At 55.4% G+C, this 26,349-nt stretch overlaps 1 protein-coding gene, 1 long non-coding RNA gene and 2 other non-coding genes across 5 annotated transcripts; 1 reads left to right on the plus strand and 3 right to left on the minus strand.

Annotated features, from left to right (window-relative positions):
• Window positions 1-253: 253 nt before the first annotated feature.
• Window positions 254-6,427, minus strand: NR4A2 (nuclear receptor subfamily 4 group A member 2). Of its 2 annotated transcripts, none has more exons than XM_048310105.1 (8): window positions 6,413-6,427; window positions 5,401-5,522; window positions 4,402-5,267; window positions 3,385-3,514; window positions 3,222-3,310; window positions 2,513-2,715; window positions 1,912-2,090; window positions 254-1,815 (listed from the first exon to the last, which is right to left on the minus strand). In XM_048310105.1, exons 3-8 carry the CDS (start codon window positions 5,263-5,265, stop codon window positions 1,559-1,561), a joined length of 1,722 nt encoding a protein of 573 aa, XP_048166062.1. In that variant the 5' UTR covers window positions 5,266-5,267; window positions 5,401-5,522; window positions 6,413-6,427; the 3' UTR covers window positions 254-1,558. The 2 variants fall into 2 exon arrangements, with proteins under 2 accessions (XP_048166062.1, XP_048166061.1); XM_048310104.1 differs by having other exon boundaries at window positions 3,147-3,310.
• A 1,795-nt stretch (window positions 6,428-8,222) lies between these two features.
• Window positions 8,223-11,804, minus strand: LOC125328920. The gene is made up of 2 exons (XR_007204953.1): window positions 9,337-11,804; window positions 8,223-8,399 (listed from the first exon to the last, which is right to left on the minus strand). It is a non-coding gene; the product is annotated as an uncharacterized LOC125328920 (long non-coding RNA).
• A 10,530-nt stretch (window positions 11,805-22,334) lies between these two features.
• Window positions 22,335-22,406, plus strand: TRNAA-CGC. The gene has a single exon. It is a non-coding gene; the product is annotated as a tRNA-Ala (tRNA).
• A 220-nt stretch (window positions 22,407-22,626) lies between these two features.
• Window positions 22,627-22,697, minus strand: TRNAG-GCC. Its single transcript has one exon. It is a non-coding gene; the product is annotated as a tRNA-Gly (tRNA).
• Between the last annotated feature and the right edge of the window lie 3,652 nt (window positions 22,698-26,349).

A 26,349-nucleotide genomic window follows, 5' to 3' on the forward strand; every position in this document is an offset into this window, starting at 1 on the left:
TGGATGTCGCAGGATGCGGGGTCCTGGTGCGGGGTCTGGATGCGGCGGGGACCGAGCGTGGTAAAACCCGGGAAAGGACCAACCTCCGAGCCGCGGCTTTTCCTCCTCTTCCTCCCGCGGAGCCGGCGGCAGCGAACGGGAGCGGCCCCGTCCATCGCCGCTCCGGGATCGCCGCACGGGCAGAGGCTTTTGTCCCCTGGGTGCGGCGCAGGCTGGCGGAGGAGCTTCGCACTTCGGCAGAAAGGAGACGAAATTCGATTCGTTTACATGTTTTATTGTTGTAAACATTAAAATTGTCTTTCTCAAAGAAAGAGTTCTCGGGAGAAAAAATAATAATAATAATAATAATAATAATAATCCGCGTTTCTAACTGTCGTACACCATTAAAAAAAGGCAGCGACTTTCCCGTGTGCCAAACCGGGGTATACAAAGAAAAATACTACAGAATATGGCAATATTAAAAATATTACTCGAACATAAAATAATATATTAACCGACAATTTTTAGACATAAAAAAACAAACGGAACAAAACAAACCAAAAATTCAAAGTGCTCAGTAATTTCCAGGGAGTTATGTATAGTATAAGCACTCTGGAAACAGTCAAAAGCTGCTGCATGCAAGATCTGTTTAGCTTTAGACAACAAAATAATCAAGATATAAACTTCTTCTTTAATCAACATCAACAGTACATACAACACTTACAAACAAGGGGTGTCGGGTGGTGTTTACAAACACTATGTTCCCTTTGGGGGGGATTCCGGGGGGTAACACTTGTGCCCACCTATTTTACAATTGAGAAAATGTTTGAAGCTTAGATAACTACCAGTCTTTATAAAAGCTACCAGACTACATAGTGTCTGAAATACTATTTATAGAATATAGACATTACTGAAATAGCAAGTGCCTATAACATTGTCACCCTGGAATCGTCATGCTTCCCTGGTATGGACAGATTGGGTTTTCTTTTTTATTAATTCTCCTTTTTTTTTTTTAAATTCTTTTTTTTTCCAAACACATTTAGCTTTTATTTTTATTTTTTTTTTTTAGAATTGTTTTCCATGTTTCATCATAAATAGGCACAGAATAATTTTTTAAAAAGCCAAACTGCATCTGATAAATTTACAAGCCTTTGCCTTCATTAATGCCACGTCACCCACGCAACGTTTGGGGTTTGGGTATATTACAGCTTTCTTTTACAGCAGAAAACTTTAGGAGGGAGAGACCTGTGGGCCACCTCAATGCCCGGTTTGTCACCGCGTGAGTCTGAGCCGCGCGCCCGGCCTTGCCAGACAGGCTTGTCTTTCGAACCAGAAGTCCTTAATAATAAATTCATTTAGAAGCCAATAATAAAGAGTTTATACCATGGTATTTGTGTAGTCCATGAGCTGCATCCATGATGCCCCAGAGCCAAAATGCCCATCGCGTTCTGCCTGCAGGAGTTTGCAACACTGGCTGGGTGGGAGCTGGCACCCAGGGGTACTGCTCTGGGCCCAGACCAGCTCCCCTTCAGGCAGGTGGAGCTTCTCCTCGGGTCAGTGGAAGCGCACGGGAAGAGTCTTAAAAAGGTAAAGTGTCCAGAAAAAGTTTGTCAATTATTGCTGGCGGTGGCACCAAATCTTCCAGTTTCAGGTAGAAAATGCGCTGCAGCCCCTGTGTGCAAAGCGTGCGGAGTTCGGGGAGCTTCCCCAAGAGTTTGGACAAATAGTTGGGGCGATTCAGCCCCCCGTTATTGAAAGTCACATGGTCTTTGAGACAATTTACAATCTTGTTCTGAAGCTCTTCCACCCTCTTGGGTTCCTTGAGCCCATGCCTCTCTGCAAAGAGAAGGGTGCAGGACATTATGGATCTGACACGGAGAAAGGCGGGCAGGGGAGCAGGAGCGGGGCCGGGCGGGAAAGGGGGACACTGACCTGTCACCATGGCCAGGGCAGCGATGCAAGAGAAGGCAGAGATATCGATGTTCATGTTTTGCAAGTTGGAGGAAAATTCCACAATGGAATCGATCCACTCCCCAAAGCCACGGACGCACTGCAACCGGTGCAGGACCACCCCGTTGCAGAAGATCAGCTTCCCCTCCACGGGGTTGGACCTGGAAGGAAGGGGACAACCCCAGAATGAACTGATGGATGAATGAGAGAGGGAGGAAAATTAGATAGAAAGAGAAAAAGGAGGAAAAGAAAGAGAAAGACAAAAGATAAGAGAAAAGAAAGTGACAATGAGCGAAAGGAAGAAAGCAAGAAAGACAGGGAGGGAGAGAAAGAAGGGAGAGAAGGATAAAATAGAGAAGAGAGAATGAAAGAGAAAAAAGAACAAGAGAGAACAGGAAAGAAATAAAAAAATAATAAGAAAGGAGATGGTGGGGGAGAAAAGCTAAACAACTAATTACTTGAGGAGCAATAAATGAAGGATTTAAGAGGCACCTAATTACCGAGGAGTTAATAAAATGCAGATCAGTGGACCTTGGAAGGGTCTGATTCCCTGCCCGCCCAGCGCTCCCCAGCCCCCGCTCACCTGTACGCCAGCCGCAGCACGAACAGCTCCAGGAAGGCGGACTCGAAGAGCAGGTCCTGGTCCGTTTTGGGGAGGTCAGTGAAGCCGGGGATTTTTTCCGCCCACCCTCGGATGATCTCCATGGAGCCGGTCAGGAGATCGTAGAACTGCTGGATGTGCTGGGTGTCGTCACCGCTCAGCTGGTAGTCGGGGTTAGCCTGGAACTGGAAATTCATTTTAAAAAGCACTTAATGAGGTTCTCTAAAGTCTATAACCCGTGAAATTGCTCACCCCGTCCCCGGCCGGGGAGCGGGCTGGGATAACAATTAAAGCTCTCTCTGACCGGTGAGGAAATTAGATGTGCCGGGGCAATTAATTCGATTAGGAACGGCGCTCCGAGGCCGCCGCTCTCCGTGCGCGGGGGGCCCGATCCCGGGGCGGCGCCGGCGGGGCTGAGCCGAGCCCCGGCCGCCCGGGCAGGGCCGAGCCGAGCCCCCGGTCCCGGCGGGGCCGGGCCGAGCCCCGGGCGGGCGGGCAGGGCCGAGCCGAGCCCCCGGCCGGCCTCGCCTCTCCCCCCGCAGCGGCCGCGGGGCCGGCGGCCCCCCCTCCCCGGGCGGCGGCGGCGGGGTCCCTCCGCGAGCTCGGTCCCGCTTACCCGGGAATAGTCCAGGCTGGTCATAGCCGGGTTGGAGTCGACATGGGCTCTCACCAGCGCACTGATCAGACTCACCGGGGGAGAGGGGGGAGAGGGCTCCTGGGGGCTCTTCGGTTTGGACGGCAAGCGGCCCCGCCGGCCTTTTAGGCTGTCTGTGCGCACCACTGCAAGAGAGAGGGGTCAGCCCGGCGCCGGCCCCGCGGGGCGCGCCCGGACACGCGGACACGCGGACACTCACCCTCCTTGACCATGCCGACGGCCAGGCACTTCTGGAAGCGGCAGTACTGGCAGCGGTTGCGGCGGCGCTTGTCCACCGGGCAGTTCTTGTTGGCCAGACACACGTACTTGGCGTTCTTCTGCACCGTGCGCTGCGGGCCGGCGGGACGGGCAGCGGCGTCAGCGCCGGCTCGGGGAGCGCGCCCCGCGCCGCCGCCCGCGCCTCCCCGCTCCTGCCCGCATCTTCTTTTACCTTCTCTTCCCCTTGGTTTTCTTTTCCTTCCCCCCCCCCCCCCCCCCCCCCGATTTTCTTTTCCGTTTTTCCGCTTTATTTTCTTCCCTCTCCCCATCTTTTTTTTCCCGCTTTCATTTTCCCCCCTCTATTTTCTTTTCCCTTTTTCATCTTTACATTTCCTCTTTTTTACCTTTATATTTATTCCCATTTTTTCCCCCTTTAATCTCTTCTCCCTTTTACATTTTTCTTTTCTATTATTTCCTTTATTTCTTTTTTCTCTTTTTTCTTCTCATCGTTTAAGATTTATTCTTTTCCCGTTTTTTCTTTATTTCCTTTTCCCTTTATCTTTATTTCCTTTCCCCCCTTTATTTAGTTTCCCTTTTATTTCCTTTGCCTCCCCTCCCCTTCCTTTTTTTTTTTTTTTTTTCCTTCCAGGGCATTTAACAGGAGAAAATTGACAGCGTTAACATCCAAGATAACCTCGCAGCTCCTAGCCGTGTTTTATATGCCAAGAGGAAGGAAAGAGACGCTCGGTAAATACAAATCCGTGGGCATTCATATTATTTACATTCCTTGGAGACCTTCTCTATTTAAAATGATAAGATTATTCAATCAGGATGGTGAAATAAAGAGATCACTTAATTTTACCACAGGGAATTCTGTTCCACATGGTTAGCTCAGACGCAGCTCTCTGTCCTAACCGATTTCCATCTGCAGGCTCCTCGCCCCGCAGGGTCCCCCGCTGCCCCACGCCCTGCCCGTGCCCTGCCCGGCGCTGCCCTGCCGCCGCTCGCCCCCGCTCACCTTGAAGAAGCCCTTGCAGCCCTCACAGGTGCGGACGCCGTAGTGCTGGCAGGCCGCGTTGTCCCCGCACACGGCGCAGAGCCCCTCGTTGGAAGGGGACCCCCGGGAGGGCGGCGAGGGCACCTGGCTGTCCAGCAGCTGCGGCGCGTGGCCCAGCTGCAGCCCCGGGAAGGCCATGGAGGGCTGCTTGCGGATGGGGTTGGGCACGGCGAAGGCCTGCCCGTCCACGCCGTGGTGCGCCCCGGCCGGCTCGGGGTTCATGGGCACGTGCAGGGGGCCGTCGAAGCGCATCTGGCAGCTGGACACGGGCGTGCCAGGGGGAGACTGCTTGAAGGAGAACAGGGACAGGCGGGACACGGGCGTTTTGCGCTGCTCGATCATGTGCGTGGTGGCCACGTAGTTGGGGTGGAAGTTGTGCAGGGAGCCGGGGTCGTCCCACACGGGGCCGTGCTGCACCTGGAAGCCGGGCGTGGAGGGGGTCGGGGGCGACGAGGGCTTGTAGTAGACGGAGCCCGAGTGGGACATCATCTCCTCGGACTGGGGGGGCAGGTGGCCGTGCTGCTGGTAGCCGTGCATCTGAATGTCTTCCACCTTAATGGAGGACTGCTGTCCGGACAGGGGCATTTGGTACAAGCACGGGGGCTTCACGTCGTAGCTTGTGTTGTAGTTGTCCATAAAGGTACTAAAGCTGGGGAGAGAAGTGGTGGCAGTGATTTCAGTGTTGGTGAGGTCCATGCTAAACTTGACAAACTCCGGAGTTAGGAAATCGGAGCTGTATTCTCCCGAGGAGTGGTAGCTGTAGCTCTGGGAGGCCGGGCTGGCTCCTTGAGGCGAGGACCCATACTGAGCCTGAACACAGGGCATGGCTGCAAACGAAACAGCGTCAGGTAGACTCGGCCCGCGCCGCCCCGCGCCGGGCACCGGCGGCTGCGAGGGCGAGCGCCGGGACGCCCCTGCCCCGCCGGGGCTGCCGGGGCCGCGGGGACGGAGCGCACCAACCTTCAGCCGAGGGAGCGGCGTTTTCGGGGCAGCCGAGGGCGGACAGCGTCGGAGCGCGGCGGGGAGCGAGGTGTCCGCGGGTTCAGAGCGCGGCGGCGGCTCCAGCCTGCCCTGCGCGACGGCTGCGAGAGACACACGGACCCGCCGGTGAGCGGACGGACACACCGACACACGGACCCGCCGGCGAGCGGACGGACACACCGACGCACGGACCCGCCGGCGAGCGGACGGACACACCGACGCACGGACCCGCCGGCGAGCGGACGGACACACCGACGCACGGACCCGCCGGCGAGCGGACGGACACACCGACGCACGGACCCGCCAGCAACCGGACGGACACACGGACCCGCCGATCGGGCAGCAGGGGCGGGGGACTGACACACAAACCCGGTGGTGCGGGGACAGACGCGCGGAGCCGGGGCGGGGAACAGACACACGGAGCCGCCGGTGGAAGGACAGACACACGGAGCCGCCGGCGCGGCTGCCCGGCTCTGGGGGAGCCCCACCTGCGGACCCCACAGGCTGCGGGAGCGGTGCCAGGGCAGGGCCACCCTGCGCCCCTCGAGGAGCAGGTCTGGGCTCGGTTTGGGTTATTTTCTCGGTAACCGGGCAGGAGGGTCCCCGCGGGCGGGCTGTCATCGGCACCGGGTGCCGGGTTCCCTTCTCCATGCCCGTCGGGAAGCCGCGGCGCGTCCCCTGGGAGAGCGGGCGAGGCGCGGCGTTCCCGGCGCGGGGCTCCCGGCGCGGCGGTGCCGGCACCGGAGCGAGGCGCGGGTGACAGCCAGCCCGGGCGGATCCGGTTCAGCGCAGCGGCTCCGCGGGTGACACGCAACCTCGGGCAGCCCGACCCGTCCCGTCCGGGGATCCCGAGCGGGACCCGCCGGCAGGTGGGACGGGACGGGACGGGACGGGACGGGACGGGACGGGACGGGGCGCGCATCCCGCGCCTCGCGCGCGGGACCCCGCGTCGGGAGGGGGGCGCGGGAGGCGGGACCGGCCGGGCACTCACCGGGGAGCGGAGCGCGGCGCGGGGCGCGCATCCAAGTGCGGGCGGAGCGGCGGGCGCGGCGCACGGCGGCGGCGGCGGCGCGGGCGGCCGGACTGTGCCCGCCCGCAATGTGCCTTTGTTTATGTGGCCGCGGCCGCCGCCGACCAACGTGCGCCGCGAGCCCCCGCGCGTCACCGCGCGTCACCGCCGCCCGCCAATCGGCGCCGCCGCGGGCCCGCCCCGGACACGCCCCCCCCCCGCGCGCCAGCGCGCCCTTTTGGTAAGTTTCCGACCGGTGACGTCACGCGGAGGGACGCGCCCCGTCCACGCGCGGGGCGGGGGCGTGGCCTCATTTGCATAGGGGCGGTGCCGCCCCCGCCCACCCGCGCGCGTCACCGTGACGCGCACCCCGGAATAGCGCGCGCGGCCGCGACCCCGGCGGTGCGGGGGGACAGAGAGGGGACAGAGCGGGGATAGAGCCGGGACAGAGCGGGGATAGAGCCGGGACAGAGCGGGGATCGAGCGGGGACAGAGCCGGGACAGAGCCGGGACAGAGCGGGGATAGAGCTGGGATAGAGCTGGGATAGAGCCGGGACAGAGCGGGGATAGAGCCGGGACAGAGCCGGGATAGAGCCGGGACAGAACGGAGATAGAGCCGGCACAGAGCGGGGATAGAGCCGGGACAGAACGGGGATAGAGCCGGGACAGAACGGGGATAGAGCCGGCACAGAGCGGGGATCGAGCGGGGATAGAGCTGGGATAGAGCCGGGACAGAGCGGGGATCGAGCGGGGATAGAGCTGGGATAGAGCCGGGACAGAGCGGGGATAGAGCTGGGATAGAGCCGGGACAGAACGGGGATAGAGCTGGGATAGAGCCGGGACAGAGCCGGGACAGAGCGGGGATAGAGCCGGGACAGAGAGAGGGGACAGAGCGGGGACAGAGCCGGGACAGAGCTGGGATTGAGCAGGGACAGAGCCGGGACAGAGCAGGGACAGAGCCGGGACAGAGCGGGGATAGAGAGAGGGGATAGAGCCGGGACAGAGCGGGGATAGAGCGGGGACAGAGCAGGGACAGAGCGGGGACAGAGCGGGGATAGAGCCGGGACAGAGCCGGGACAGAGCCGGGACAGAGCGGGGACAGAGCCGGGACAGAGCGGGGACAGAGCGGGGATAGAGAGAGGGGATAGAGCCGGGACAGAGCGGGGACAGAACGGGGACAGAGCGGGGATAGAGAGAGGGGACAGAGCCGGGACAGAGCGGGGACAGAGCCGGGACAGAGCCGGGATAGAGCCGGGCCGGAGCACTCCCGCAGCCCCGGCCACAACGAGCTCAACGCGCCCCCGCTTCTACTACCCACCCGGAATTTAGGCGGATTTTATTTTATTTTATTTTATTTTATTACTCACTTTATTTTGTATGTTATATTAATTTTATTTTACTGCTATTTTGGATTTATTTATTGCATTATTCTTAATTATTTTTGTTTAGTTTTATTTCTTAATAATTTTATTATTTTTTTTATTTTTTATTTTTATTTCATTGCTTAATTTAATTCATTATTTTCGAGTTTTAATTTTTTATTTGGGTTTTGTTTTATTTAACTTACTAAATTTTCTTATTTTTATTTACTTTAGACTTATTTATTTAAATTTCCTTAATTTATTTAAATGGATGATGTTTATTCATTTAAATGCACATTGTTGGGTTTTTTTCTTATTTTTTTAAATCTCTCTTCAGCAACACTCCCAGAGCCTCCCCCAGTTTCCATCATTCCCAGCCCAAGCCCAGGTCAGCGTGACTGGGAAAGGGACACAGAGCAGAGCCGGGTCAGTGCAATTAAAGGCGCTGCGTTTATTAAAAGCCAATCCAGAATCTCAATTCCCAGCTGTATCCAGCGGCAATGGGACACTGGATGAGGAGGGTGCGGAGGGAGGGATGGGGACACTCGGCCTCCTCCATGGTGGGGTCTGGCGTCTGACCCTGGATTTCCCCACGGCCGCGTTCCAGCCTGGAAAGAAGGACAGCATCACGTCAGTGGATGAAGGACAGTTCCCAGTCCCCCCACAGCCCGGGCATGGCTGCTCCCGGTGCCTTTCCTCGGGAGTTCCGTGGGACGGAGCATGCTGGAGCCATGCCGGCTGTGAGAAGAGACCCAGCTCCTGACCCAGCATGGAACCCCGCAGCCCAGCTCGCTGCAGCCCTAGCCCAGCAGCCAACACCTTCTTCCCAAACTCCCTGCCTGCACACAGCCCTGCGAAGCTCTGGGATACGGAGGTTTGCTGGGAAACCGATCGTTCCTTCCCAACCCGCTCCTCTCACTGGAGTCGCCGTCGGACCCGCTCCACAAACACCAGAGAGACCCAAGCACCCGAGGCGAACTGCTCCCAGCCCCACTCTGCTCCTGCAGAGCTGCTGCTGGCGCATCCAACAGCATGAGATGGCAAAGAAACGCCCTAAGGCTGTGAGACACCACTGAGGACTGTCTAGAACGGCATTTTCATGGGTTCATCTCCATGGGATTCACCCAAAGGGCGCCGGAGGAGCTCGGCCAACTTCCCTCAGCTGCACCGCCACAGAACCATCAGCAGCAGTCATATCCCAACAGCTCGTCCAGGCTACAGCTCAACACCACACCAACTTCCAGCCAAGGCCCTTATAGGGCTTATAGGGCTAAGTGATACATCTAATTACCATATCCTTAGAATAGATGTAATATAAATTTCATTACTCACTTAAAAGTTCTAAAGTTAACAGCATAAACTTGAAGTTGAGTAATTAAGTAATCCTTATATAGACACTTATTAAAGTATTTATACATATTATCTTAAATCTACATCTATCATTTTGCCAATTAAAATTAGGACTTTAATTGCAATTAAGTAATTTAATTGCCAATTGAACAGCAAAATTGCTAAGTGACTAATTTTAATGCCTATTTTAATTACCAATCATGACTGGGGAGGGAGCTAATCAAGCAGTATCAGAGTAATGATGTGAAAAAAAGCAGAGAACAAACATTCCAGACTCCATGCTTTTTAAAAAGAACTCCAAATTAAATAACTGCAAACACAATTCCAGACATGTGGGGAAATGCTGGGTTTGGGTATCTGAACGCAGGAGCACAAAGAACATGTTTAATTACAGACACCGTCGCTCTTCCCCTGAAGTGCTGATCATGGAGGTCCCTTGTCTCTGCCCTGGTCTCCTGGGAGTGGGGTGGGAGCTGGAGGTGGCCCCTCACCCACAGGATGAGCTCCTGTAGGAAAGCAACACCTAAAGCCATAACACTGGGGCGTTAAAGGCGATCCAAGCATGAGGAAATGGGGCACGTGGATAGGCCAGAGTGGACCACAATCACTTCTGGGCCTGGACTGCCCATATGGGAAGATTGTCCCCATGCACGCTCCTGGAAGTGCAAGTCCATCTTCCTGGCAGGCTCCAGTTGCCATCAGTGAAGTTTTCCAGCCCACGGCTCCTGCAGGGTCAGGCCCTGCAGCTGCTCCCCCAGGCCATGTTCTGCAACCCATCTGTGAGTGGAACTGCATCTGGTGCTGCCATTTCCCTTCAAAACCCCAAAATCCACACCAGTCCAGGCTGTCAGTGCAGCAAATTCCCAAGGAAGGAAAGTCAGTTCTTGTTTAGGATGAAGAAGCCCAGGAACTTATGAGGGGTTGCTAGGGTTGTTCCTCTCCTAGTAGGAAGAGTGCAACGGGATGGCCGTCACCATGGGGAGGTTTTCATCCTTGCAGTCCCGAGGGCAGCACCGTCAGTGTGGCGGTCAGCGCCAAGGGCAGCAGCCAGCATGGCCAGACAGGGTCAGCGCTGTGTCCCTGGTCACTAAAGAGTCATCAGCTCCCTCAAACGCCCTCCTCGCGGGCCTCGGCGGGCACAGCAGGGCTGTGTTTGTGGGGTACGTTAAAGGGTCCTGCAGCACCAGCGCAGCTTCTGCATCTGGCCCTTCCCTACATGGACACATTTCCACTGCTTTCGCTACTCACATCCCCTGTCTAACTTGCCATGTGTTTCAGGAGAGAGTTTTGTGAGGGAAGAGATTTGTTTCCTCTTCAACAGACCAAAAGTTTCAGACTAACAAAGAGGTGCTGATACGAACAGACACGTTGTGTGCCAGTGGCTGATGCTGCAGGCCGGGGCTGGGTCCCCTGCCTGGGCTGAGGGGTGAAGGAGGCAGTGCCAGGCCCCAGAACAGCCGCCATCCATCCCCGCTTCACGGACACACGCGCTGCACACGGACACCTACACGGCTGTCATCACTGACACCCAAGAGCAGTGGTACCACTCCAGTGAGCGCCTTCCGAGGGAAAGAGGGCTGAAGTGTCCTTTTGTCCAATGTCACACGAGCTGCCAAGTCCCCAAACAGCGAATGAGGCAGCTGCACATCAGGCACAAGCCTGCAGCCGATGTCCAAGCCCTGGGCAGCACCAGGCATCGGCCGAGGATCGGCGTCCTCACGGCTGCAGCAGCAGCACCGAGCTCCCCTCTGGGCACACCGGCAGCTCCAGCCCTGGAGCACTCACGTCCCGGAGCACGCACACGTGTTCCATGAGACCATCAGGCCTCCCATGGCAGGTGAGACACGCTGAGGCTGCACGTCTGTGTGAGGTTGATGCCCAGACGAAGTTGGATGTCACTGTGAAGTCAGAGCCCTGATGCAAAGTCAGAGCGTGGGGGTCTCACTGCCAGGCTTGGATGTGAACGAGCCATCTCACAAGCACTCCATTATTCCCCTTAGATTTCCCCAAAACTTCAAATGGAGCGTTGTTCTCCCTTTTCTCCTGCTCTTGGTCCACTCCTGAAGCTCAGTCGTGCAGGTGGTGTCATCTGACATGAAGGATTTATTACAGCAGTGTCTATTTCCACGGCGATCCTTGTTAGCACGTGACAGTTCCATGGAAGCCCACGAAGCCGTGCTGTCCCTGTGTCACTGCCGGCCAGCACCACGGGCCACACGCCAGCGCCTGCCCACTCCGACGGCCGCCAGGGCCCTGAACGCAGAGATGTTCATGGTGTGTGATGTCCGGCTGCGTTGGCCACGTCCTTCGTCCCACAGCGACGAGGTCCCTTCACCGCCTGACTGCTGCGGCCGAGGAGCGGGGCCGCGCGGAGCCGGCCGTGCTCCCGCCGGAGCCGGTGCGTGCTCCCGGGATGGCTGTGATTGATATCCCCGAGGTGAGAGGCTAAACGGGCCATATGGCGCTCGCCGCAGCCCATCTGCTCCCTGCCCAGCCGCGCCGCAGCTGCCGCCAGCAACATCTGCCCGCCCGCATCCAGCTGTGCGGGCACCGCTGGCGGAGCCGCGCCGCCCCGAGCCCACGCCTGGCTGCGGGGCCAAGCCCCGGGACCCTCCGCATCCTATCCCCATCCGCATCCCCGTCTCCATCCCCGTCCCCATCGCCCGCCGCTACCTGCCTCCGCCGCGGGCGCGGAGCGGGGCGGAGCGGAGCGGCCGGGAGCCGGAGCCGGGACCGGAGCCCGGTGCCGGGGGCCGCCGCGCCCCCTCGCAGCTGCCGCCGCGCGTCAGCGCCCGTCACGGCCCGTCAGCGGCGGCGGCTGACGGCAGCGCCGGGGGAGCGGCCCGGGCCGCCGCGGGGGGGGCTGGCGGCGGGCGGGGCGGCCCCGGGCTGCCCCGCTCCCCCTCTGTGCTGCCCCGCTCCCCCTCTGTGCTGCCCCGCTCCCCCTCTGTACTGCCCTGCTCCCCCTCTGTGCTGCCCCGCTCCCCCTCTGTGCTGCCCCGCCCACCCCCGGCCTCTCCCGCTGCCGGCCCCGGGCTGCCCCGCTCCCCCCGCGAACTGCCCCGTTCTCTCCTCCGGACTGCCCCGTCCTCCCCTCCGGACTGCCCCGCTCCCCCCGCGAACTGCCCCGTTCTCCCCTCCGGACTGCCCCGTTCTCCCCTCCGGACCGCCCCGCTCCTCCCGGGCTGTCCCCTCCGGGCTCCCCCCGGGCTCCCCGGCTGCCGCTCAGCGCTCCCGCATAGCCGGAGACTGGGGAGGGGTTTATGTGTTTTGATTCGAGCGGGTTTTTATTTGTTTTTTTGGTTTGGTTGGTTTGGTTTAGGCTTAGTTTTTCCTACCCACCACACACCCCGCTGGTTCCACTACCACGCTGGTTTAGGGAGTCTTCCTGCTGGAGTGTTGCACCAGCTCCAGCCCTGGCTCTGAGGGGCTCAGCCTGGAGCAAAGGAGGCTCAGGGGGGACCTTGTGGCTCTGCACAAGTCCCTGACAGGAGGGGGCAGCCGGGGGGGTCGGGCTCTGCTCCCAGGGAACAGGGACAGGACAAGAGGAAGTGGCCTCAAGCTTTGCCAGAGCAAGTTCCTTTTGGATACTATGGAAAGTTTCTTCCCTGAAAGGGCTGTCCAGCCCTGGCACAGATGCCCGGGGCAGTGTTGGAGTCCCCATCCTTGAATGGATTTAAAATCTGTGTGGATGTGGCATCTGGGGACATGGGTCAGTGGTGACCTTAGCAGTGCTGCAGGGATGGTTGGACTCGATGGTCTCAGAGAGATTTTCCAACCCAAACAATTCTGTGATTCCATGATTTTAGGATCAAACAGGTCCAGCCCTGCCCAGGGTGTAGCTTCTCACCTCTGTGACAAGGAGCGTATCGTTGGGGTTTGATGTCAGACACGCGTCCTCTGGATGCAACTGATCCCAGCAAACAGGCTATTTTCAGCGCCTTGTGAAGTTTTCTTACATAAAACACATCTCCAGACTCACCCCCCACGCACACACGCTCAAACACAGGCGTCGGTCGGGTTTTTAACTTGGCAGTGTTTTCCTAAAAGGCTTGGAAATGCCAAAAGTAGTAACTACGCTGCAGAGTCTGTTACAGCTTCTCATCTGCGATTCAGCTCCGAATTCCTGCTCTCTGACAAGGATGCCAGCCAGGCTGGAAGAATGGAAAAACAACCCCAAGATTGTCCCAGGAATGGCACAGGCCCCTTTGCTGCAGATGGGGCTGGGGAAAGATCAGGAACAGGCAGCCCAGCACCGTAGGGACAGCCGGGCAGAGCTGCCCCATTCCCACTCCTGCAGTAGGTTATAGGGACATAACTGCGCTGTCCTCCTCTAGAACGCACGGGTGCAGGCACAGAGCTGCCGGGGGTGTCCTTGGTGGAGAAGCCCATGAGCCACATGGGAGCAGCAGCAGGGGAGTCCTGAGGCCAGCTCTGGCCGCGGTGCTGGGGGAGGTGTCCAGGGTCTGCACTGGCCATCGCCTGCTTCTGTGGGATTTGTCTCAGCGGTTGTCTAAGCTCCAGGCTGTTCTGCCAGCTCTGGAAACCCCCAAAACACAACACTTGAGTGATGTATTTGTGCCACAAACAGTCAAAAATAGCATAATTGCATATTGTTTCCCCCGTATTTTGGGAATTACTGACACAAGACACAGAGATTTGATTTAATTAACTGCTTTCATTTAGCGAAAGGTATTTTGTTGTTTTAAGTGAAATCCTTTCTTGGTTTGGGAAGGATTTGCTCAACATATCTGGGATCCTTCCCCCTCAGAAACACATTCCCTGCAAGACACTGCCAAGGAAAACAAGTATCCACAGAAGTTGGGAAAAGGGGTAGGTTTCCAGTGAAGTCCTTCCCTGCAACTGGCCATAGAGGGAGGTGTTGCTGGCCCCATCTCCAGATGGATGAGGCTGTCCAGAGGTCCTTGCACACGCAGAGGGGTCAATGACGAGCTCCAAAAGCGCCCCTGGGTCTGCTTGGAGCTGGAGCCAGGAGAGCCGCCTGACACAAAGCCCAGTGTTTTTCCTCCAAGATGTTTTTCATTACAGGGGCCTCGTCACAGCAGCGTGAGGTGGCTGGGGTCTCATATCAGGAGCCACATCCCCGGTCCCAAAGCCACCTGTGCGAGAGAGGGTGTTCCTGGGGACCCCAGGGCAGCGTTATTGCCCACCCCGCGCTGCAGGCGCTCCGTACAGCCTCGCAGATGGGAGACATAATGCCCGAGGAATGTCTGCTTCCATCGAGCCACCGCGAGGCTATTTCTGTAAGCCCAACCCCAAACCATTTGTTGAAGTCCTCTCAAACAATTTTCTGTGGGATGGCCTGGCTGCCAGAGGCAGGAGGTGTTTGGCCTGGTGAGCACATGTCCGCAGAGGCCGGCCCTGACCCTCGCTCGAGGAACAGTCACATCCAAAGGTGCTGTGGCTCAGAGCAGCGGCCGGGCGCCTGCAGCCAGCAGGGAATGGTGCCCACGGCATCACCAGTGGGGAGCCTTGCCTGCCCTGCCTCAGGGCTGGAGGGGGCCCCATCCTTCCCCTGCACTCACAGCTTAACAAAATCATTTTCCATTGAGGCTGCGAGCCTCGAGGCCTCCCGAAGCAGAGCTATTTTGAGTATTTTCCACAGCATCTCTGAACGCTGTTGTGCTCATGACTGCTGAGTGGGAGATCTGTGCATGCAGATCTCCAGAGCGTGCCAGCCCAGCCCCCCGGCACCAGCCTCCCCCTCCTCCTCCTCCCTCCAGCGGAGTCTGGGCTGAAACTGTGGCACAAGCAGAGCCCCCGCTGGTCACAGGCTGTCCTGGGCTGTCCCAGGAGGGGTGGGTGGCTGCCCTGGGCACCCTGTGTTACACGGTGCCTGCCAGAAGCTGTGTCCCCCTCACCAGGACATGTCCCAGGCAAGGGGCTGCTCCCAGGGAGGGACAGTTTCCATCTCTCAGTTCCCTCAGACAGCCCCAGGGACAGCCTGGTTTGCAAGACACAAGATTAATTTCTAGAGGTGACCCAGTTGTGTTTTGAATTCACGCGCTGAACTAAGGGCCTGGAAGTTTCAAGGCCAGGTTGGACAGGGCTTGGAGCATCCTGGGATAGTGGAAGGTGTCCCTGCCCATGGCAGGGGGTGGAATGGGGTGAGCTTTAAGGTCCCTTCCATCCCAAACCGTTCTGTGATTCTGTGATCCCGAGCCCAGGTGATAAAGTACTATTTCCTTTGGGCAGGAGGCTGTTGGAACTTCCCTTCACCGCTGAAGGTCCCGATGAAAATGGACAGAGTGCAACAGCCACAAAGCTGAAGCTGTGAGACCATTCAGGCCTTGTCGAGACTGCAGATACCACCCCCATGGAGCAGGGAGTGGCTGGTGCCTCCTTCTAGGGATGTGGTTTAGTGGTGGGCTTGGCAGCGATGGGTTAATGTTTGGACTCAATGGTCTGAGAGGGCTTTTCCAACCTAAACCATCCTGTGATTCTTTGACAGCCACCAGGAATGGAATTCAGCATCGTGTTTGTCCAGCCACTCGTAGGACAATGTTCTCTCCTGCTAAAAGGCTCACACCGTACTGCAGGCTCCAGAAAAGAGAGGTAAAACCAAGAGAAACAGCTCCTGAGAGTTATGAATTTGCAAAACTCTCCATGTCTGTGATGGCTGCTGTCATTAGAGGGAAATGGCAGGGAGAACAAACCCATTAATGCAGCTGTTAATTGAAAACAGGACTGTGTGGAGAATGGGGTTTGTAATTATGAGAACAGTTATTAAAATATCATTTTGCTTTTTAAAATGCCTGACTTTAGTAGAGTATAGAGGAGTTATGTTTTAAAAAGTTAATTATTTCCCGTGCTTCAGAAAGAGAGGCCTAAGTTGAAAATTATTTACCAAAATTGTTAAGACAGTTTTTTAATTATCAGTTTTAAAACAGTGTCGTAGAGTATCCGTTTTACTTCCACTCTGGAGCGTGCTTCCCTCCCGTGCGGATCCTGCTCCTTCCCAGGGCTCTCTGGAGCTGAGTGCTGGGCACGGCTGTGCTGGTGGGTCGGCAGCTCTCAGACCCCATTTTTCACTCGCCCTTGTGGCCTTCTGGGGCAGTTCTGATCCCAGCGGCTTTTCCCCATCCCGGTGTGGTTCGTGGCGCGGTTCCTGGCGCGGTGCTGGGCTCGGCGGTGCCGTCAGACGCAGATGTGGCTCTGCGCTCGGGGGTCCCCGTCCTTCCCCAGCTGTGGGAGCCCCGGGCGTGGGGCCGGGCTGGCTGAAAGGGGCACCCAGCGCTGCTCGGGGCCGTGCGGGCTCGGCAGCCCCAGCGCCTCGGGAGGGCGAGCCGGGAGGAGCCGGCCTGGCCCCGCTGCCCGCTGCAGGCGTCCGGCAGGCACCGGGACGAGCGAAGGGGAGCGATTCTGTGCGGAGGGAGCGGCAGCTGGAGCCGGGCACGCGTGAGCAGCGAGCAGCTCCTTCGGCACAGCAGGACCGCGGCTGCGGCTCCCGAGCGTGGGCTCCGAGCGCTCCGGGCAAGTGCCTGCTACAGGGGGCGAGTGCCTGCTACAGGGGGCGAGTGCTTCCTACAGGGGGCGAGTGCTTCCTACAGGGGGCAAGTGCTTCCTACAAGGGGCGAGTGCGTCCTACAGGGGGCGAGTGCCTGCTACAGGGGGCGAGTGCTTCCTACAGGGGGCAAGTGCCTGCTACAGGGGGCAAGTGCCTGCTACAGGGGGCAAGTGCTTCCTACAGGGGGCATGTGCCTGCTAGAGGGGGCGAGTGCTTGAGGGTGTAACTGTACTCAGCCGTGTGCTGCAGACTCTGGCTGTGCCTGGAGCTGTTCCCCAGGGGATTCTGCCCCTCTGCCCTGCCCAGGTGAGACCCCACCTGCAGAGCTGCCCCAGCCCTGGGGTCCAGCACAGGAGGGACCTGGAGCTGCTGGAGAGAGTCCAGAGGAGGCCCCAGAGCTGCTCCAGGGCTGGAGCCCCTCTGGAGCCAGGCTGAGAGAGCTGGGAATGTTCACCTGGAGAAGGAAAGGACATGGGGAGAGCTCCGAGCCCCTTGCAGGGCCTAAAGGGGCTCCAGGAGAGCTGGAGAGGGACTGGGGACAAGGCCTGGAGGGACAGGACACAGGGAATGGCTTCCCACTGCCAGAGGGCAGGGATGGGTGGGAGATTGGGCAGGAATTCCTGGCTGGAAGGGTGGGCAGGCCCTGGCACAGGGTGCCCAGAGCAGCTGTGGCTGCCCCTGGATCCCTGGCAGTGTCCAAGGCCGGGTTGGACATTGGAGCTTGGAGCAGCCTGGGACAGTGGGAGGTGTCCCTGCGCATGGCAGGGGTGGGATGGGATGGGATGGGATGGGATGGGATGGGATGGGATGGGATGGGATGGGATGGGATGGGATTTAAGGTCCCTTCCAGCCCAATGCATTTTGGGATTCCCTGATTCTGCAACCACGAAGAGCTCCGAGCTTCGACCCCTCTCTCCCTCCCTCAGCACTTCTTTGCTTCCAGCAAAGCTCAGCTGGAATTGAGTGCAAGTGTAGGATGGACACACACCTAGTGGCACAAAAATACACACTCACCCTTTCCAGACAATGGAATAATCATGGAGAAACAGGCAATTAATCATGCACAATAAATAATTTAGTCTTTCTTGCAACACTTGAAGCACAGCGAGTAAAAAACACTGATTTGAGAAGAGTGGTATTAAATAAAACTACCCAAAGTGAAGTTCAGCCTGCACACTGAATGGACGGAAAACTGGTTTTTATTCAATTTTAATTAAATGGGATCTGGTTCTTCAATATGGGAAAACTAGATTAAAACTGAGGCAAAAATTGAATCCCATTAATATTACTAGTAAATAAAAATACATTATTTTTTGGTTGAGGGAGCTTTAATAATAAGAGTGATCATAAAGAGAGAAATCAAAACTGGATTGTACATTCACCAGATTGTTCAATACAAAAGCCAACAAAATTAGGCCATATTGATGTGATAAGCAAGAAGAAATATATTAGTTTCCAGCTCACAACATTCCGGTACAAGATATCATTGGAAAACCAAGTCAATTTTGGTATCAGTCAGACCCCGATTAAATGAGCCCACACTTCCCAGAAGGCGATCCTGAGGGCTTGGCCCCTACTGACACATTGGAAAGGAGATGTAAATGTATTTATTGCAGCCCCACCACTGCTCTCCAGCAGGGCCCGGGTGGGCAAATGCTGCCGGGCAGCCACTGCCACATCTTGGGGCAGGAAAGCCCAGGAAAGGTCTTATTTTGATATCTGCAATGATATTGAGGTCTTAAAGTTTGAAATGATGCTGTGGGTCAGCTGGCATAATTAATGAGTGTTGTCTGGTGCTTGTCATGGAAGGTGACACGTCCCGGGGATTTACATACATATTTCCAAAGCTGTTCCAGGAAAAAAAACAAAAAGAGCATTGGGTCCAGGAGAGAGTTCCTAGTATCCATACCTTAAAAATGTGATACTAAGCAAGCAAACTGAAAACCAGGTACTTCTTACCTCAAGTGTTTCTGCTCGCTGGGGACAGAGCGAGAGCTGCAAATGCAGAATGAGTCAACACTTAAGGAAATATGATAATAACAGTAATAGCAATAATAATAGTAGTAAAAATAGCAATAAGAAGAATATAGTAGTAGTGTACTTTTTAAGGTTTAGGGCAAAATATTTTAATCAGACATTCTCTAAGCAAATCTGAAGTGTCCTGTTGAGTGATCCATCCTAATGAGGCTCCACATGGGTTTCCAAATCAGCTCCTGCCTTGGTTTCCCAGGAAGGCCAGTGAATTAAAGGCCTGTGAGGAGAGCAGGAGCATCCTGCTGCCTGGACAGCTTCATTGCCAGTGTAACCTGGGCAATTGTGCTAGAGCCTGGCCTCTCGAGCCTGGCAGAAGCCTCCTATTTGCCTCAAATCCTGAAATGTTAATTTTCATCTCTGATTAAGCTGAAGACCAGTCAAGGCTCCTTTTATTAAGTCAGGCAGACTCCTACCTGCTTCCCGAGGGCTAAATTTGGCTGGGAAAGCCATTGTAATATTGTGTAATTAATTTGCCAGTCAAATAATTTCTGCAGGGCTCTAATTTACTTATCTGTCTGCAGCACTAATGAATCTCCCAGCTCAGTACTTTAATCATGTTTTCTGCCTTTTTATCTCCTTTTTTAACTCCAACTTTCCTAATTGTTTACTATGGGCTCATCTGTAACCTGTTTTTCAGGGATGCTTTTGTTCTCACAACAAAGCCCAGCCAAGCATGTGGACTCTGTAGTCCTCCTTCATGACTGGGAGCTGCTGAAAGCCCTCCTTGCTCTCTTCCTCAGTTTCAACAAACAAGAGAGCTGAGTCAATAAACATCGAAGATGTAAAAATCCAGGAGAAAAAGCCATTTGTATTTGGAGGAGTTAAGGTGGTAACCTCATTCCAGCTCAGTGTAACCTACGTGCAGACCTTCCTAAAGGTCATTCTGAGCACTGTGTTCCCTGATTAGTGGCAGTAGGGAAATCTGTTTCAAAGAACGTGGATACCTGAGGACACCATTCAATGGTGGCCATGGTGGTGGTGGGTTGATGGTTGGACTCCATGATCTGAAAGCTCTTTTCCAACCTTTACAATTCTTTGATTCCTTGAAATGTACCATTGACAGGATTTTTAGTTGTTTAACTTTGCAAATGACATAGCTGTAGTATTTTTTTTACTTTTCTAATGCATTTATTACCTAAAATGCTTCACTAAGTGGCACATTTCTGTAGTGTTAAGTACTGAAGTGTCCTTCCAACACACTAACTCTGGTATTTGTCACTTCACAGTTTTCCTAATCTCTAATGGCAATTCTGCACCCCCTCATTTGGATACTCAAACAAATGGATGATATGGCCACGTGACAGAGGAAAAATAAGTTTATGTATTTAAGTATAAATGGCTGGTGCCACTGCCATGGGCTCAGGTGTGACACGGAGGTGTCAGACACACCTGGGAGCCCAGATCCGCAGCTCTGTTGTTGCTCCAGGGCTGGATCCACCACATGAACCCTCTTCATTTGTTTCACACCACTGGGCTTTGCTGCTGGATTCTACTGAATGAGAGCATTGGTTTTAAGAAGGAATTTTGAGTGTAAACATTTAATCCTGGGAATAAGTGCCGTGGTAGGAAGCGGTACTAGAAGGAAACACAGACTTGCCCATCTGTCTCTTCAGAACCCTGCTGTGATCCCTGTTCCCATGCAGTCCAGGGACTTCGAAACAGAGCTCTTGTCAGGCTCCACCAGCCTGGAGAAGAGCTGCTGTGGAAAACAGCGAGTGAGTTTACGTGTGTCTCTGACGAGAATTGATGAAAAACACAGAAACTTGAGTAGATCAAAGAAAAGCCGTCCCCAGGGCCAGGGGAGGCCTCCCTGAAAGGCGTGAGGTCCCCGAGGTACCAGGAATGAGTTAATCCCACCAAGGAATGCGGAGGAGCTGCCAGATAACAGAGTGACATTGTTTTTCCCTGATGTCAGCACAGAAACCCAAACACAAAGAGGTGAATGTAGTCCTTGGAGGCAGCTGAATGTGGAGCTTGTGCCGGCATCCAGCAGCATTGAAACAAGATGACAAAGTGTTTCCTGGAAGCAGGGGCCGGCTCCGGCCATCTGGGCCGGCAGCGGCCGTGGTGGGGAGGATCAGGGATGTGCCACGGTGGGAAGGATCAGGGATGTGCGTGTGCCGGGAGCAGGACAGGGCCCCATCCTGCTCCCTCCTGTTCACAAACACGCAGCTTTGGTTGGGCTGGGGCTTCCAGCCTGTAATTCATAGCCATCCATGGGCATTTTATTTTCCTTTAAGGCATCTTATTTTCTCCCATAGCATCCTCATGCTGTGTCTTGCCTGAATAACTCAATTTATCCTGTGTTTGGTAGGTGATGGTCTAGAGGATATTCAGACCAGGCTGGAAGAGAAGCCTTGTTTCACTTTAATATAGGCAGCACTTGTATTGCTTCCACAGGGACAGTAATTAAATGCTTGCTGATAGGCTTTGGATGTGGAGCTGCACTTCTCAGCAGCTGGAATGTGCTTTGCCTCCATCCATCTCCCAAATGGGAAGTTTCACAATTGGGTGACTGTCCATCACAGCTGAGAAATCCATAACAGCATAGCAATATCTGTATTATTAATTTTTGGCTATTCTGAAGTCTACAGGAAGGTAAACAAAAGGAGAAAAACCTAAAGAGAACGCTTTAAATTGCTTTGTGTTTTTATTGCAGGGTTGGAATTAACCTTCCCAGCACCCTTGGCTTGGCCTGGTGAGGAGCCATGGCTACTCTGCACCTTGGGTTACACACAAGAGTTTGGGTGTTGATTAGGAAAATCAGATCCAGTAACTCGCAGAAAGCAGCTTCTTAAAATTTAGTTGGAAGAAAGTCAAGCTGTAAGTGCTGTTTTCTGACAGGATGGAAAAACCTGAGTGGCCAAGGTTATGGATGTCGAAATAGGAATGGCTGGGTGGGGAAAGGTCCTGTGGGATCGGTATGGCTGCTTGTGGGAGTGGAAATTAAATATGTTCTGCTAGTATCCACTGTTCTTCCCTGTGAGGGTGGGGAGGCCCTGGCACAAGAGCAGCTGTGGCTGCCCCTGGATCCCTGGAGGTGTCCCAGGCCGGGTCAGACGGGGCTCGGAGCAGCCTGGGACAGCGGGAGGTGTCCCTGCCCGTGGCAGGGGTGGGATGGGATGGGCTTTAGGGTTTTAAGCCATTGGCAGGCTCTGTGACGCTGTGGGATAGCTCAGCCGCACACCGAGGGCGCCCAGCGCTGCCATGGGGACGGCGCTTGGGTTCTGAAAACAGCGGCACCGGGCAGCTCCTGTAAAGCCAATGGACGCTGCTGGTTTTGCTGGGAATACAGCACGGAAAGAACGTGCCTGGGCTCCTCTCCGTCAGTACCAGGGCTCCAAACCTGCCGGGTCCTGATCCCGGCTGCGAACCCCCGGGGGCGATCAGCACCGCGGGCTGCCCCAGGCCCCGAGGCTCTCCCTGCTGGTCCCCGCACACGGACGGGGCGGTGCCGCCCCGGGATCCGTGCCCGCGTCCCGCTGCCGGCCGGGGATCCGTGCCCGTGTCCCGCCGCCGGCCGAGCGCGGTGCCGGCAGAGGGAGTTGTGTGGGGACGGGACGGGGCAGGCCCCGGGACAGGCCGCGGCCCGCCCTCCATTTGCGGCGACCGGGGCGAGGCCGGTACAGCCGGGGATGTAGCTCAGTGGTAGAGCGCGCGCTTCGCATGTGTGAGGTCCCGGGTTCAATCCCCGGCATCTCCAGGCGGTTATTTTTTTCTTATTTTCTTTCTTTTTTTTTTTTCCCGTCTGCCCGCGCGGCCGCTGGTTCCGCCGGACCAGGCCAACGCCGCGCCGCCGGCACGACCCGGCCCGGCAGGCCCGGCAGGCCTGGCGCCGCTCCCTCCCGCCCGGGAACCCCGCGGGGAAAATCAAAGCACTGGGGCCTCAAAACGCAACGGCTCCTCCGCCGCCAAAAAGCAGCTGCATTGGCCGGGAATCGAACCCGGGCCTCCCGCGTGGCAGGCGAGAATTCTACCACTGAACCACCAATGCGCGCTTGGGAGCCGTTCCCCGCCCCTGGCTGAAGCACCTCAGCCCAGGTCACCGAACCCACCGCGTCCATTCTGCTTCTCAGCCCCACGCAACACTTTTGAGCCATCGTTTCCAGGGAAAAAAGGTTTTTTAAAAGTTAGCAATGCCTGTTATACATTATTCCTCTAGAGGATTAAAAAATCCTGGAAAAGTGTATAATGCACCCATCACACACCTCACAGAGTCTGGCCTGACTGTTGGTTTTGGTCTTGTTCATCTCTCACAGATGCAAGATTTCACTAATCATTATTTCAGTAATCATTTTTAAAACTTTTTTTTCTCAGCGTATTCTTTGAAAACTTCTTTCTTTTCTAAGCATTCTGTTTGTATCAGGGATAAACAAATATCATTCCTTGAATAAGCAAGGAGTGATTTAATGGAAGAACTTCAGGAGATTACAGGTGAAGGCTTTCAAGATTCCATACACCTAAAGCTATGGTTGGAGCCTATCCTAAAGATCTTCTCTGACCTAAATGGTTCTATGATAATTCTTTACATTTAAAAGCTTTCAGACCAAATCACAAATGTGTATTTTTGTTCCTTTTCCATCCTGGAAGGACTTTGCCAGGGAGGCCAACGTTTAAGGGCTCAGCTCAGAGGCTCAGCTGATCCACAAAGGAATCATCAGAATATGCTCACAATGGTCTCTGTGATTTGCCAGGTGATGACATTTCAGCACACTGTGCCTGTGTGTGGTGATGTCAATAGTGAGTCCTTGCTTGTGCTGTGATGTAGCCATGCCATGTCCCAAAATAAATGATGCACACTCCTGATGCTCATTTTGTCTTGGACATGCTCCCATGAAGAGCCGCACGTGAGCCAGAGTCCAAGGAAAAGCTGCAACAAGCGCTTCATGTCAAGGGAACATCAATTTATGTACAAAACTTATGTACAAAAGTGCTCGAGAACAGCGCCAGGGCAGGAGGAACACCTACCACCAACCACCTCTGCGAAGGTAGGAAGCAGGTGTTTTCTGGTTCAGCCAACAGCACTCTGGCACTGCAGGTCACGTTCCAGTGTCCTGTGTTTGGATGTGCATGAACTCCACAATTTAACAACCCAGCACAGCTCCCTTTCCTTCTCAGCTTCCGATGGCAGAAGGTGACATAATAAAAACTGTAAGTAATAATTATTATTTAGGCTGTTGCTTATGGTTGGATTAGTCAGCCTAGAAAAACTGTTTTCTCAGACAAGCCCAGGACCAAAAACCCCCACGCACTTAGGCAAAAGATATTCATATTGAGAAGCCCCTAATTCTCCATTTTACTGTGTCTGGAAGTTAGTCATGAGGAGGTTTCCCCCTACTTTTGTTCTCTCATCTCCTCTCATTCCTGCTGAGCTGCTGCTCTGCCAAGTAGGGGACATCTGACAACATCTGTGCACAGCCACACGGGACCCAGAAGTATGTCCTCAGAGAAAGTCATGGAATCAAAGAATCATGGGCTGGCTGAGGTTGGAAAAGCCCTCTGAGGTCACTGAGTCCAATGGGTAACTCAGCCAAGGGCACCTCTGAACCCTGTCCCCAGGTGCCCTGCTGCTCTCTGGGCAGGTCAGGGCAGAGCAGAACACGCTGCTTGCGCCACTCCTTGGAGAATTATTGCACAGAGGGTCACCACTGTGATGGACTCTGCACTACTCGCTCCCAGAGCAGAAATGAAACCCATCCTTGCACTCGTAGTTAGTAACTCAGAGAACAGTTTCTCATGTCCATTAGACTGTGTTTTGCATCTGCTCAGAACATCTGGGGGTGTTGGCTGATGTCTTGCAGGGAACTTTGTCAACCAGGAGGAGTTTGGCAACACACAGGCCTCCCTGGGGCCCAAATGTCACTCCAGAACATGGCCTGGGAGCCCTTTCCCAAGCAGTGCGACCCAGGCTCCCACTTGGCTTCCCTCAGAACTGACTGTGAGTAGGAGGGTGCTGAACGGGGAAGAAATCGAGTCCTGCAATGTTAGAAATGGTGGTCCAGAGCCTTGGAACTGGCAAAAATCTCACAGGATCAGTTCCGCTGAGTGAGAATCAGAATCCTACTCCAGCAAAACAAGGAGTCCTAAGGGGTTCCTCATCTTAGCCATCACAATGGCTGGGAGAACGTTCCCTGCCAACCTTCAGTGCAGATGGGTTTGTTCCGTGTGCCCCCAAGGGACGTGGCACTGTTGCAGCAAGTCCAGGGGAGGTTACAAAGTTGGTAAGGGGACTGGACCACCTCTCCTATGAGCCTGAGACAGTGGGGCCTGTTCAGCCTGGAGAGGAGAAGGCTCTGGGGAGACCTCACAGACCTTCCAGTATCTGAAGGGGCGTACAGAGAAGCCAGAGAGGGACTCTTCATCAGGAGCAGTAGTGAGAGGGCAAGGGGGAATGGCTTCACACTGACAGAGGGGAAATCTAGGTTGGATATGTGGAAGAAATCCTTCCCTGTGAGGGTGGGCAGGTCCCAGCACAGGGTGCCCAGAGCAGCTGTGGCTGCCCCTGGATCCCTGGCAGTGTCCAAGGCCAGGCTGGACAGGGCTTGGAGCACCCTGGGACAGTGGGAGGTGTCCCTGCTTCTGGATGAGGCTTGACAGAGCAGAGCCCAGGAGCTTCAGGTGTTTCTGCTGACTCTGCTGTGACCCTCTGAGGAAGAGGATGCTGCTCAGGGCCACCTGCAGCCTCTCTCCCCAACTTCAGCTGGCACACTGTGATAGCAACAAGGTAGGGTTGATAGGCTGCGGTAAATCCGCTCAAATCAAGCTTCAAAATGCAGGTGTGGCTTACCCAGGGTGTGGCCAGTGGGTATCATTCCTTCCCTCCTGCCTGCTGGCATGGACACGCGTTCCCGTGTCACGTGGCGGGATTGTGGCTGTGCAGTCACCCCATATAAAATGGGTGCCGCCTCAATCTTTGTCCTGGCACATACAAATGGGGACGTGTGATGGGACAGCTGTACCTGATCAGAGCCGCTGGCTCTGATCCACCTCCCATGTGGAGCTGTATTAAATCATGCATGTCCTACATGGAGCAGCTCAGGGAGCTGGAAAGGGGCTCAGGCTGGAGCAAAGGAGCTCAGGGGGGACCTTGTGGCTCTGCACAAGTCCCTGACAGGAGGGGGCAGCCGGGGGGGTCGGGCTCTGCTCGCAGGGAACAGGGACGGGAGGAGAGGGAACAGCCTCAGGCTGGGCCAGGGGAGGGGCAGGTCGAAATTTTTAGAAATTCAGAAAGAATTTCTTCCCAGAAGAGTGGTCAGGCATTGGAAGGAGCTGCCCAGGGAGGTTTGGAGTCCCCACCCCACAGGGTGTCCAAGAAAGGCGTGGACGTGGCACTCAGTGCTCTGGGCTGGGGACAAGGTGGGGATTGGTCAGAGGGTGGACTTGATGGTCTTGGAGGCTTTGTCCAACCTCAGTGATCCTGTGATTCTGTCAATGGACATCTTAGAAATAAAGCCTAAGGAGTAACTCAGAGCACCCGGCAAGACAGCAAACTTCTGTGCAGGAACCAACTGGTGTTTCACTAACACGTATGTAACACTTTGTATCACCAGGGAGGTCCAGTCAAGACTTCCAAAGCACTGAAGAAAACAAGAGGCCTTTCAAAATGGCTTCTCAAAGCCTCTCCACAACGGCTTCCCAAGCATGTT

Source organism: Corvus hawaiiensis, chromosome 7 (genome assembly GCF_020740725.1).
Source record: "Corvus hawaiiensis isolate bCorHaw1 chromosome 7, bCorHaw1.pri.cur, whole genome shotgun sequence".
Taxonomy (NCBI): domain Eukaryota; kingdom Metazoa; phylum Chordata; class Aves; order Passeriformes; family Corvidae; genus Corvus; species Corvus hawaiiensis.